General features: G+C 48.8%; 6 protein-coding genes across 6 annotated transcripts; 2 read left to right on the top strand and 4 right to left on the bottom strand.

Moving 5' to 3' along the window:
- Positions 1-569: 569 nt before the first annotated feature.
- On the bottom strand, positions 570-1,343 carry DFL_009450 (uncharacterized protein; the record flags this gene model as incomplete). The annotated part of the gene is made up of 1 exon (XM_067639338.1): positions 570-1,343. The coding sequence occupies one exon, from the start codon at positions 1,341-1,343 to the stop codon at positions 570-572; it is 774 nt and encodes a 257-aa protein (XP_067487137.1).
- A 1,439-nt stretch (positions 1,344-2,782) lies between these two features.
- Positions 2,783-4,590, top strand: DFL_009449 (uncharacterized protein; the record flags this gene model as incomplete). Its single annotated transcript, XM_067639336.1, has 7 exons — positions 2,783-2,918; positions 2,990-3,043; positions 3,111-3,355; positions 3,615-3,666; positions 3,722-3,788; positions 3,845-3,897; positions 3,947-4,590. The coding sequence occupies 7 exons, from the start codon at positions 2,783-2,785 to the stop codon at positions 4,588-4,590; spliced, it is 1,251 nt and encodes a 416-aa protein (XP_067487136.1).
- Positions 4,591-5,312: 722 nt separating this feature from the next.
- Positions 5,313-6,020, top strand: DFL_009448 (uncharacterized protein; the record flags this gene model as incomplete). The annotated part of the gene is made up of 3 exons (XM_067639335.1): positions 5,313-5,361; positions 5,422-5,483; positions 5,541-6,020. The coding sequence occupies 3 exons, from the start codon at positions 5,313-5,315 to the stop codon at positions 6,018-6,020; spliced, it is 591 nt and encodes a 196-aa protein (XP_067487135.1).
- Positions 6,021-6,411: 391 nt separating this feature from the next.
- DFL_009447 (uncharacterized protein) lies at positions 6,412-8,460 on the bottom strand (the record flags this gene model as incomplete). Its single annotated transcript, XM_067639334.1, has 7 exons — positions 6,412-6,497; positions 6,583-7,337; positions 7,395-7,538; positions 7,604-7,911; positions 7,964-8,031; positions 8,092-8,123; positions 8,222-8,460. 7 exons carry the CDS (start codon positions 8,458-8,460, stop codon positions 6,412-6,414), a joined length of 1,632 nt encoding a protein of 543 aa, XP_067487134.1.
- A 402-nt stretch (positions 8,461-8,862) lies between these two features.
- On the bottom strand, positions 8,863-9,591 carry DFL_009446 (mitochondrial 54S ribosomal protein mL58; the record flags this gene model as incomplete). Its single annotated transcript, XM_067639333.1, has 1 exon — positions 8,863-9,591. One exon carries the CDS (start codon positions 9,589-9,591, stop codon positions 8,863-8,865), a length of 729 nt encoding a protein of 242 aa, XP_067487133.1.
- A 1,214-nt stretch (positions 9,592-10,805) lies between these two features.
- DFL_009445 (uncharacterized protein) lies at positions 10,806-13,027 on the bottom strand (the record flags this gene model as incomplete). The annotated part of the gene is made up of 4 exons (XM_067639332.1): positions 10,806-11,118; positions 11,179-12,464; positions 12,527-12,549; positions 12,934-13,027. The coding sequence occupies 4 exons, from the start codon at positions 13,025-13,027 to the stop codon at positions 10,806-10,808; spliced, it is 1,716 nt and encodes a 571-aa protein (XP_067487132.1).
- Positions 13,028-13,089: the final 62 nt, after the last annotated feature.

The raw sequence follows: 13,089 nt of genomic DNA, 5'->3' as shown, positions 1-13,089 counted from the left end.
GCGTGCCATTCGAATAATGTCGATAAGAGTGCCTAGCAGTAACCGCAGACAACAGCGCTTCGCGGTCCGAATAGTTACAGGAATGGTAATCTTGAGCGAATCGAACTCTATACAAAATTTGAGTGCCTGTGAAACTCGTTTTGAGTATATCCGTGCCAGTTTCATAGCCTTGGCCGATTATTTTTCTAGCTAGCTTCATTACCCGACCCATTGGTGTGCGTGACGAAAGGCCGATGTCCATCTTTGATCCTTGAAACCGACTTGTTGGTGTGGTATGATGAATTCACCTTACAGGACAAGAATTCGCTATTTTCCAAGTAAGAATAGCTGTTTTATTATAAGAATGGGTATCTGCTAGGTACTCTGTGAACGAGCGATATTTGTGGGTAGTATTTAAAACGAGAGGCCTGGTATATCAATAACTGACATGCTCGGGTAACAAAACAAGTTTAAAGGTGACGGGATTACACCCGAACAAAACGAAATATGCAGTTTAGCAGAAAACAAAGGGATCGGGATCTAGAAAGCTCGGCACCCCATACGATCGAAAGGTCATAAAACCCACCATCTCAGATGCGTCTGAAAGAAACCGGTGCCAAAGCGTTCTGTCTACCTTTAGGAAACGAATCCCTCTTACACAAGGCAATCCTGGCCTCCGTCTCCGTCCGAATCCTCTCCATCCACCTCTTATCCATCCTCCCAAGCCTCTGTGTGAAATTTCTCAACAGCACCGGTAAATACTGCACATCCTGAACACAATACTCCAGCAATTCCCCCGGTAAAGGTCTACGGTTGAACACCTCATAACTCCCCCCTTTCTCCGGAGCGAATAACCCCAGGCCCCTTTGCTTGACTTGATCCATCCTTGCCGCCTCCCAGGCCGATAGATTGGCATTAGCCAATATTGCTTTCGAAAGACCGTGTAGATATCTTCGGTTATTCGCAAACCCATCTCTTGTCGCCAATTCGTATAGTTGTAGATCGATCACATTGGAGATATGAATATTGAAATGATGGTACAAAGCATCATTGTCGCTCCGAATGTCGTAAAACACGACGGGGATGGAAGGGTCTTCAAGGATACTCTTTAACGTAACCGATGCATCGGTTGAAGACGGAGTTGTGAATGCAACGTTACCCAGGGTGTGGATATCAATGATGTAGATGTGCGGGATTGTGGAGATGAAGAGTTGGAGGATGGAGATCGAACCGCTGCGGCAGAGGTCGACGCCCTCCAAATCGATATATATTGAGGGAAGGGGATTGGGGTCTCTAGGGATTAGGGAGAGGAGGGTGGAGATAGCCTCCGGGGTATCGACGAATGTGGATTCTGGCGGGGCCATTGTTTAACGGTTTCTGATTTTTATTTATTTATTTTTTTCAGAAATATAGGTAAGTTTATTAGAAAGCGTCTTTGGAAGCTGGTACCAGTGATCAAATGCTAGATCGATAGTGTGGATGGGAAACGAGTCCATCGATCTGTACCCCAGATCTACTTATAGATAAATCCATGGTGGCATGGATCGCGAAGGGACAATCTGAATTTGGTCGATTCCCAAAGAAGATCAAAATCCCTAGCAAAATAGAAAACTAGTGGAGGATCTACGAAACAGAAAAAGCCATGCAGGCACCATTCGCGCATGTCAGCGTGATTTGGACAAACAGGAAATGCGAAATGACAAACAGGGGTGGTGCGGGCGGCTTCTACGAAAGTCACAACGAAAAGAGATGTTTTGAATGCTGCACAGTCGTGTCGAAACGTATATGGATAGGTGGAGATACAGTCGCACCGTTTCCCATAGCAGATATGAGTCCAATACCATCTTGTTAGGCCAGCGCGACCTAAACTATCGATGAGGATCATGTGTTGTCAATGTTGTATTCTGCCCGACGGCTTCCACCTTGCCTCAAAATATAAAAAAGTATTCCTAAAATTTTCGGAGTCCTAATCAATCCTATAAACCCGAAGATATCGCATCGATGCATATAATGAAACCTAGCCTGTTATACGCAGGATTTAAGGATCAAGTATACATTCGGATGATCGAGTACGCGCCGCAACGTTAACACGAGACCAGCTGTGCCGCATTATACTCTCGAGATTGAAGACAATCAGCTATATGATGTATCTTCCTAAATAACAAGATTCAGATCCTTGGTTCGTGCCGCAATCTCTAATAGAGCTTTGGGGCCCAAATTTTGTGATATGGATCGGGGATTGTCAGGTCAGAACCGGTTCCAGACCTAAAACATTTTCGAAAAAGGCCCAAAGGTTGTCTCGTACCCAAACCCGGTCGCCCTGAGGCGAAACGATAAAGATTTCACAAAATCAACTGCAATTCGAAACTACATTAGCCCCGCCAGTCTTCAAAGTCGACTGAGAACGGGTATCGATATCAACGTAACCTTCCACAAATAACTCATTTTACTTGTGAAATTTGCTCTCCTAAAAACATTAGATAGAAACGAGCAAACTCTTCAATCATTGGAAAACAACCATCTCATCATATATAATAATTAGCTGGCAAGTGAAACCGCAGCGTAAAATCGCAGTGATACCTCAAGCAACCGAAAATATCCAACACCCAACATGCGTTGCATCGGAAGTTCAAACAGGTTTAATCACGTGAGAAGGTCCCATACTGGGAGCTCGCCCGTTCCACGGCGCTGGTAATCATATCGCTGAGCTAGCTGCGAGTCTCTTTCTTCTTCCTCTGAACTCCTTCTCTACTTTCCATGCGATAACACACCAATCAAAGACCCCGAAACGGAACTCGAGAAAATGTCGTCGCGACGAGAAAGAGGACGAGAACGCGATCGCGATGGGGAGGAGGAAGAGGATAGTTTGAGTCGGTATCCGAAGTATATGTCTATTACGGGTGAACCGTTAAAGTTGGATTTGGAGAAGAACCTTTTAGGTTTGTTGGGAGATGTTATCGGTCTATGAATGATTTTTTCTAACATTTATTTTATTTTATTTTATTTGTAGGAAAATGCAGACATATCGATGAATTCGAGTCTTTAAACCAACTTGGCGAAGGAAGTTCGTCTCTCATAAAAACATACGCTTCGTACATCATGATTCTAACCCAGTATATCACAAAAAATAGCATACGGCGTCGTCCGTCGAGCCAGAGATCGCAAAATCGTGAATCGCACGGACAAGCACGCCATCGTCGCACTCAAGCAAGTCCGCATCTTCGACGAAGACCGCAACAACGGAATCCCCATCACCGCACTTCGCGAAATATTCCTTCTTCGCGATTTAAAACACAGAAATGTGGTGAGGGTACTCGACGTCGCCGTGGGAGATGAGTTACATGATGTTTACATGGTGATGGAATATGCTGAGCAGGTTGGTCCTTAATTTTTTTTCTGGGTTTTTTTTGTAATAAGGGAACTTTCTTTTGGGAAGGGTTCCTATTTGGAAGACGGGAAGACACACCTGGCTGGCTTATTCTTGAATCCCTTGGTGAAAAATCCTACCTTTCCTGAAGTTAGAGCCTTCTTTCTTTTCTTCTCCGAAAGAAGGATGGGGGGGACTCTGATGGATGATCGGAGGTTTTTTCTCGAGGGTATTCAGCGCTCCCACTCCGAGGTTGCAATACTCTTAGGACTTGGCCAATCTTCTTGACTACGCGCGAGTCAACTATTCTCAAAGCGAAGGTAGGGTCGTTTTTATCTATATCCTTTCCGAGGATGATAGTTAATGGAGTAATAGTTAAATGCCTGGCGAAGCAGCTGTTCGAGGGTTTGGAGTACCTGCACGACCGAAATATCATCCACCGGTATGCTCTCCTTCTTCCGTAAAAGTGGGATACAACTTAACAAGGGCGATATGCAGAGACATCAAAGCCAGCAATCTCCTGCTCACCGCTAAGGGCATCCTCAAGATCGGTACGAAACTTCTCCTTATCGAGGGAAACTCGTCTAACAAATTCGGTAGCCGACTTTGGTCTCGCCCGCGAGTACTCGGAACGCCCCTTGACCCCTAGTGTCGTCACGGTCTGGTACCGTTCTCCAGAACTCCTGCTCGGCGCAAACCGTTACACCCCTGCCGTGGACATGTGGGCAGCAGGGATGGTAATCGGCGAAATCATCAAACAGGCCCCTCTCTGCCCCGGACAAAACGAAATCGACCAACTGAACAAGATCGCCCAATTGCTGGGCGTCCCTAACGACCGTATCTGGCCTAAAATCCATACCATGCCTTCGTACCACCAACTCAAATACAGAATCCAAAACCCACAACGTCAGAATCAGTTGGAGATTCTGTTCTTGGGGGCTACGTCTTCCGCTACGGTTAATCTGATCAATTCTTGTTTGACGTACGACCCCGAGAAGAGGATCACGGCGAGACAGTGTCTCGGGCACGAGTATTTTGGAGAGCCACCGGCTCCGAAGGAGACGAGTATGATGCCCACTTTTCCGGAGAGTAGGAATGGTGGACCGGATGATACTATCGCTCTGCATGGGAAGAGGGTCGGGGGGTACGATGGTGCTGGTGGGTCGGGAAATGGAGGTTACGTATTCGATTTTGATGGGCAATTCGGAGGGCTGCCGCAGAAGAAGAGGCACCGACACAGATGAACTTTTCCGATATGTTTGGAGCGGGAATCTGGGTGAGGGGGTTTGACTTTGATCGACTGTGTTTATTCGATTAATCGATCGGTTCAGAAATGCCATACACTGATTATTATCCAGAAATTCAAACCCCTAAAGTTCCGATAAAAGACCCCCTGGATAGGAAACCATCTTCCCGACATCGTTGGGTTTTTTTTGTCTTTAATTAATCTCGGCTGGTTCCACCGGCTATACACGGTCGATTGTGAAAGAGAGAAAAAGAAACCGCAAGTTATTCAGTTTCTCATATGCATCCCATCTTCGATAAATACAATTACCACAGAGCAGAAGTGTTGACTGTTGGTTCTATTGCAAAACCCCCTACAAAACGTAACTTCACGGTACAGTCTATAATTTCCAAACTGCTCCGTACTTAACTCCCGATCGCTAAATATATATATATATAATTTCCACCGCAATCGCTTCGATTTGGCATCCCTCTCTCGAATCGAACGGAAGCCGCGCACGCATATACCCCGGACTATTGATGCCGACGTAAGCTGCTGTATCAGCACAGCACGGACCAACCCAAAAGCGCACCACTTCATAAACCACCTCACCACCGTCTTCCGAACGTTAACACAGTTGCATCTCCCAAATATCATTACTCACCGCCATTTTCTCTTTACATCTGAATTTTCACATGGTTTAAAAAAAAAAAAAAAAAAAAAAGAGAGGGGTTCTTAGCCATGTCCCGCACAATCTTCTACGGCGCTGCATTCGCCGCCTTTGTTTCCGGTGAATAATCCCTCTCCCCCCTCGTTCCATACGATGCTAACGATCACGATCACGTGTCAGCTTCGATCCTAACGCTCGCTGCGATAACCATCCCCCGCTGGGTATCCTACACCTATGAAACCGTACGTCCCAAACCCTAACCAACCAACCAACCAACCTGACTAATCGATCGAATACAGTCCTCCGGCCCGATAACCCAAACCTACGGTCTCAGCTACAGCTGCCGCACTGGTCCGGGTTCCACTCCCACAACCTGCCACCCTTTCCCCACCACCCACGACTGCGCGGACTCCCCGCACTTCTGCACCCTCTGGCATTCCACGAATTACCTCATGAACCTCGCGTTGTCGATAGAACTGTTGACCTCCCTCTCCTTCCTCTTCATCCTCTTCGGTGGTGTCGGTTATCGAAAGAAGGGGTGGGGGTATCTGGTGGGTCTGTTGGGGTCGACGGTTACGTGTCAGCTCGTGGCGATGTCGCTCGTGAGTTACGTGTATGAGAACGATGAGAGGTTTTTCGTGGGGTGGAGGCTGGATGTTTGTTGGGTCATCTGTGTGGTTTCCTGGGGGGTCGTGGCGGTTGTTGCGGGGTTGGTGGGGTTGGTCGGGTGGGTTTTGCCGGAAGAGGAGAGGGAAGGGGGGTACGAGAGGTTGCAGTGATGTTATTGCCTTTTAATGGGAGTGTATTTTATCGTGACTTTGGGTTCGTATCTGGGTTTCTATGGTTTAGCCGGCGAGTTTCTTTGATTTTGGGTCCGGGATGGCACATGGAGGATATTCGATTATAATTGGCGGGAAGGCTTATGATGGCTTTTATGATAGATCATGGCATCTGTAATAATACTACTCCTACTTTTACGAAGGAGACCGGAATGTATTCCAACTAATCATCAATTTGTGTCACGGACGTTTCGATATCATTCACATAACTATATATATTTGCGACTCTCCGTCGAGCCGATGAATCCTTTCCCAATTCGAAAGTTTGATATCGCGATCGCAACGGGTAAAGAAACAAAAAGAGACCGCTTCGATTGGAGAAGTATTATGTTCAATCCGTCTTCTCTTCGGCAACAAAGTGAAGGTACGATCCCAGCAGCTTGGTTCCCTCGATGTAATTCTTCTTGTCCAATTTCTCTGTTCGGTCCCCAAAAAAAACACCACGTCAGCAATCCATCATGAGCTTATCCAGCTTATAAAGGGAAGGAAAGAATGGACTAACCGTTAATACTATGCGGCTGATCCGTCGACGTCCCCATCGGCAACAACAGCACGTTCTTCCCCGTTTCTTCCTCAAACGTCAGAGTGATAGGAATGCTCCCCCCTTCCCTCGTCAAATCCGGTTTGACCCCCCAAACCTGTTCGGTAGCCTTCGCCGCAGCCCTAAAATTCCAATGATCTGGATCGGCGATCCACCATTTCCCGTCGTGGATCAGGCTGACTTCGACCGTATTGTTCGTCTTCAATGACTTCGCGACTTTGTTTACGTGGGCGGTTACCAATTCTGTCACCTTGGGGAGTTCCATGTTTGGAACCGTACGGATCGAGAATTTTCCGATTACTTTGGCGGGGATTACGGTTTTCGCGCCGGGGGCGTAGTAGGCGCCCTCGATACCGTGGAGGGAAAGGGAAGGAAACCTCCATCGACGCATCAACGTCTCTTGGGCATCATCGGTACAAACCGTTTTGGATCCTAACGCTTCGTAAAAAGTACCCATGCTAAAATCGATGGATTGGTAGCGCTCCTTTTCGGCTTCGGTCAACGGGGCGACTTGGTCGTAGATTCCATCGATCAGGAGTTTTCCGGTGTTATCGACGAGGGTGGTCATGATGTTTGTTAGGTCGATCATGGGTTCCGTTACCGCGCCGCCGTAGACGCCGGAGTGGAGGTCTTGACCGGGGCCCGAGACGGTGATTTGGTAGTAGGAACAGCCGCGGAGGCCGTAGGTTAGGCATGGTTTTGTGGTTCCCAGCCAGCTGTTTATATCATATCAGTATCATCTTTTCATGGGAGAGGGGGGGAAGGAAACGTACTAGTTATCGGAAATGCAGACGGCGTCGGTGTCCTTGTAGAAATTCTTGGCTTCCTTCTTGATCAATTCCTCGAGACCCTCGGAGCCAGATTCTTCCATACCCTCGAAGCACATGAGCAAGTTGACGGGAAGGTCCAATCCAGCCCTTCGATCGAACCACGATTAGCACCCACCGTACCTCCCGTGCTGAAGAAAAAGAGGAGGGTATACTTCTGATGCGCCTCGATGACATTCAACCACCCCAGAACGGGTCCCTTATCATCCGTACTCCCCCTCCCGAGCATCCTACCCTTCTCATCAACCGTCAAATCGAAGGGATCGGTACCCCATCCGTCCTCTTTGAAAGCAGGTTGAACGTCATAATGTCCGTAAACAAGAATCGTACGTTTCGCGGGATCGTTGCCGTATCTGCCCAATAATATGGGGGGGAGGTCGAGGCCCGGTGATTGTTCGCCCGGGTAGTAGTATTGGACGGAGGCGCCGAGGGTTTCGAGTTCGGATTTTAGAAAGGAGGCCATCTGTACATATTATCAACCATGTTTTTCTCAAATAGTGGGAGGGGGGACATACGGCGCGGACATCATCACGACGTTCGGGTTCAGCGGATACGGATGGGATCGCGACAGCCTTTCGAAGTCCTATACCACCACATTAACCCCTTCATCGTACGAATGAATACAAGAAAAGGTAATTCTCACTCTCGACGAACTCATCCTGAAGAGCGTCGACCCTGTCCTCCCAACCGATCAGTATCAATCCATTAAATTCATGACTGTTCTCAACCCCCGCCAAAATTTAAAACAAAATATAAAACAATAAAGAACATACTGATTATAATAAGCAGTCAAATCAACTGGCATTTTGGCTGGTGCGGTAGTATGATATCTTCCGGTGGCTTTAACAGCAGCGGTAACAGCATTCGCGTACGTGTGGTTTCGATGCAGGAAATAGCGGGGTGATGGCGTCGGTGGGGTGTTAAATGCAACAACCTTTGATACACCACGGACGATCCGTATCTTATTTATACCCACCGTTTGTCCAATCCTCCACGCGGACAATGTGAACATACGAGTGATTTTTCTTTTTCCAAATCTATCAAGGTGAGGAAGGAAGGAGGAAGATAAGAGGTGAACGGGGGAGCATGTGCTCAAGCTTTTTTGAGAGAGAGGGGTTGCAAGTTGCTTGGTTTGTCGGATTTCGGATACCCGCGTCTAACCTTTGGAGATGGGGACATGTCGGAGAATGGACGGTTACGGAAGCCGTGAGCTTCTGTTACGTGCGAGCGGCCGGGTGTGGCGGAATAGACGGTGGCTACGATTGCAATCGAAGTTGCAGACTATTCCGCGAAATGGAGTTTGATATGACGGACGACCTCGTTCGGAGGCTCTATATTACTATATACACATGATAAAAAAGCTAGATATACACGCATCATCCGATATCCCAGGCACGGATCCATAGAAATGTCTCTACAGATCCTTACTCCACAACTCCCTCCTCCTCCCCCTCTCCTCCCTCGCAAACGCCCGAATCCTCCCCCAACCCGCCTTGACATCCTCCAACCTTTTCCTCATCTCCCCCTTCCTCTCCTCGGTAGTCGGCGCCACCATCCCCACAAAAAACTCAGAGCATCCGAACATCTTCGCTAGCTTCCGTCGGGTGTATACATCCGGTTTCTCCCCTCGAAGCCTTTGTATCTTTTTGATGTCCGCTTCGGTGAGATGGTAGGTTTTTTGGTAGGGACGGGTGAGGGCGGGGGGGAGTTTCGTGGGTTCCTCTGTAGAAGAGGAGGTGACCTCGGGACGGGGATTCATAGGAGCGTAATTCGCAGGTGGCGCGGAAGTGAGTATGGCACTCTCGCTCGGCGGCTCATATCTCGGATCAACCGTTGGTAAAAACAGCTTGGGGGTGATGTAAGGCGTAGGAGCCGCGGACGGCGGGTTGTGAATAATCATAGGTAATACGGTCGATACGGGAGCACCTAAATTCCGAGAAGTAGCCGATCGCGAGGGGATCGTGGAGGCGGTACCGATGAAGGAACCGTGAGGGTGTAGACGGAGGGCTTTGGTCATCCGTCGGGTCGTGGATTTGTATCGTAGTTGATGGTGGGGGGTTAGGAGGCGGCGACGGGTGCAGTTTGTTATTCGGGGAAGGGAGGAGGTTAGGGATGACATTGTGAAGATTGAGGGGGCGGCCATGGTGATGTGAGGATGGGGCTGGCGAGGCCGATGTTGCAGCGGTTCGATGGGTTGACGTTGGCGAAGCGGCAAAATTCTCAAGGTTTGGTTCGGGAGACTCAACGCAGAACTTCATCATGTTGCGGTACCTTGCAACATGACATCTACAGAACTACGGAGGAGAAGAAAAATGATAACAGATAATTCATAGACGGTTTATCACATATACATATACAAAAAGCAAATAAAAGCCGCTCAATCATAGAGAGAAAAAAACCGACTTGGCAAAACGTCGAAGAAGTAGGAGCTAAAGGCCGAAAGAAGCAGATATAAACATCATTGTGACCAAGGCAGGCAATGCACAAGACTCATTGAGAAAGAAAAATAAAGACAGACCGAGAATAAAATCCCTCCAGCTCACAAGAAAAAGAGTAATACAATTAACGCGGTCAATTTTGGTTTTTTGAAAGAGACAAGACACTAGCATCGACGAAGAGCAAAGAAATTTATTTCCGATTCTAAAAACGCCTCCCGAAAGACAGATTAAAATTGGGGGGATGCACGGAGAGGGTAGGGGGGGATCTGTCATCATGAGGCATGATAAGCAATGCGAGCCAAGAGAGGAAGAGAAGAGGTCTTTGTGGGGGGCGTGAGCGTGAGAGAGAGAGAGAGGTGCGGAGAAGCGTGGGGAGATGGGAAAGAAGTGATTTGGTTCAAAAAAGAGACATTTTATTTTCATCATCAAGAAAGGAGGACGCATGCGGTGGGAAAGGAGACGCCAGAGGGGGTATTCTTTTAGGTTGCAGCCTTATTTTGTAAACTGCACAAGAGCAAAAAAAGGGCACCGGGAAGCAAAAAGATGGGATCGAAGACATATAAATCCAAAAGGTGCAGAGACATTATAACCCATATGTGATATCTCCACCATCCCTATACTCCCAGTTAAAATCGTACAGTCTGACACCTCGAAATGTAAAAAATGAAAAAACCGGCTCGTCGCCACTCAATAGCAAACGAGCATAATGTGGAATACAGATGGGAAAGCGACGGGTTCCCGATATTAAAAGAGTTTTAAGAACCCAGAAAAACAATGAGACCCAAAAAAATGTCACGAAGGCTCCGGAATATGCTGATACGGCCTGTGACGCTTTTATCACAGTGATGCAAAGGCCGGAGAGCTGGGTGTGACGAACGCTAGTCTTGCGTTGCGGGGTGAGAGCGAAGGATACGATGGCTCACGAGAACCGTCGAGGTCCGGGTGGGGCCATGCTGACCTGTGCTACCGGGTACCCATGGTGAAGCTGAGCATAGTCACCCTGACTGAGGGCACCCAACGCATCGAGCCCTCCCATAGGTGGGCCACCGGGTGCTCTGCTGACAGGGCAGTCCTTGTGCGCAAGCAACAATGTCTTGAGAGCCAATATCTCTTCGCGTAGGTTGGTAACCTGAGCGTTCAGAGCATCGTTCTCCGCACCATAGTATTCAACTTTGGCCTGGAGGTTAGCCAGCCATTGCTTCTTCCTTTGGCGACATTTCAAGGCAGCAACCCTATTGAAAGATCAGTATACGGCTCTCCGAATAAACGTAACTAGGGATACCGATCACTACCTGTTCCTTTCCAAAAAGTTCTTCCTCTTTTCTTCGTCGGTCATTTTCTTCGAATCCTGTCCGTTCCCGTCCTTGTGATCGTCTCCGTCATCCATGTCGTCGGCATCATCCATCTCTTCATCCTCATCTTCGGGTGATACGGCCCTTTTCTTCTTGTTCGCACCAGCCTTGTTATCCTCGGCTTTTCGGCGATTTCCAGCGACAGGCTTTGTAACACCGGCATTAACTGCACCTCCTTTCTTCGCGGGTGTCGCTTTACCTTTCTTCCCTTTGGTGGTACCGGCATCGGCACCATCGCTTCCGGCCATATCTTCACTGGCTTCGCTCTGGCCGCGGGTTGCCGTGCTAGCATTTCTGCTATGCCCGCTAGCAGCGATGGAATTCCTCTTCAGATTGTTCGCAGCGGGGTCCATGTTCATCGGGACGGAACCGTTGGTTGCGGGAACAGGGATCGCTTGTGGAAGGTTAGCCGGGACGAATTGATTTTCGGCCTGGTGCTTCTGACCCTGCTGGGCAAGCATGTACAGGCCATTAGCAGCGGCATTAGCATCTACTCCAAACGGATCCGAAGGGTGACGTTGTTGCGGTGCTTGCGGGATAGAGTTCACGGCGGCGATCCCCGAAACATCCATGACGTCGGGATTTTCGTCAGATTTGGTAATCGGAATTGTTTGAGCAATAGCTGCTGGTTTTGAGGCTCTGTTGACAGCTTGAGCTGCCATCGCAGTTTTTTGAAATTCGAGTGTGCCGGGGGTCGGACCGCTGCCGAATCCGAACAGTGCTTGAGCGTTGGGTGATGGAGCTGGGAACATGCTACCCGATCCGCCCGGTGTTAACCCGGATCGGATGCCGGACTCATTGGGAGTCAACCCGGTCCTCAAAGAGGCATCGTACGTATGCCCGGAAGGTCCTGTCAGCATGGCAGGGGACAGGGGCCCCGATCGGAGAGAGTGGAGGCCCCAATTGAATCCACTTCCGGTTCCAAAATTGGTATTCGGGGACGCGATTTGAGAAGCGGGTGGAAGGAGGGTTTTACCCGGTGTTAAGACGTCCGGTTTCGAGAAGGATTCTTCGAATGGGTTCAGTTCTTCGCGGTACTTGTTAGGAACTTGTGAAAAGTAGTCTCCACCTTCGTCGGGCACAGCCGGTGGAGGTGGAGGGGTGGAAGGGGAAGCGATTGGTCGTGTGTCTTCTGAGGACTCGAATCCGATGCTACAGCAGCGGCCGTGTTGTTGGATGTCGATGCTGACGTCTTTGTGGCTAATTCCGTCGCTTTGGAGGCGGCTCTGGTGGGGGCTTGTTTCGTTGGAGCTTTCGGGGAGCCTTTGGAGAGATCTCGGTTCGAAACCTGTGGGGAGTTTCGCTTCGGCTCTGGACGCATGGTGAACAATATTAGCACGGTTGAAATCTATCACTTGGTATGTAAGATGGTGTCGACAGGATGGATCACATTCTGGCGATGGTGCTTTCGCGGTGAGGTTTGAAGGATGACGTCTAAGGCATGCCACGAGGGAAAGGATTGGAAGGGGGGTGTGGTAGGTAAAATGGAAGGTCCAACAGCACGCTCGAGTTGAATGGCAACCACCCACCACTTCTCCCTCTTCTTCCTCCCCATGCAATGCCCCCCATACGTTACAGCACTATCACAATGCATTGCATCGCATGTGCTGCATAATATTATGGGACAACATGATCATCTGACAACAAGGAATAGGCAAAATAAAACATAAAGAAAGAAAAGAAAGGGTCGCATACCATCAAAATGTCGTTTGGTATCGAGGGGGGAGTTGATGCGAGATGTGGGATTCGACGGTCCCTGGGACTGTCGAGTAGCTACAGCGGCCGACATATTGTCTTAACGGAAAAGATATCCCTCTGCTTCTGGTCCTTTTTTCCCTCCTATGCCCGTCC

The sequence above is a fragment of the Arthrobotrys flagrans genome, assembly GCF_004000055.1.
Source record: "Arthrobotrys flagrans strain CBS H-5679 chromosome Unknown unitig_1, whole genome shotgun sequence".
In the NCBI taxonomy this organism is placed as follows: domain Eukaryota; kingdom Fungi; phylum Ascomycota; class Orbiliomycetes; order Orbiliales; family Orbiliaceae; genus Arthrobotrys; species Arthrobotrys flagrans.
The sequence above is the reverse complement of the archived record's forward strand: the minus strand, read 5'-3'. Positions and strand labels throughout refer to the sequence as shown.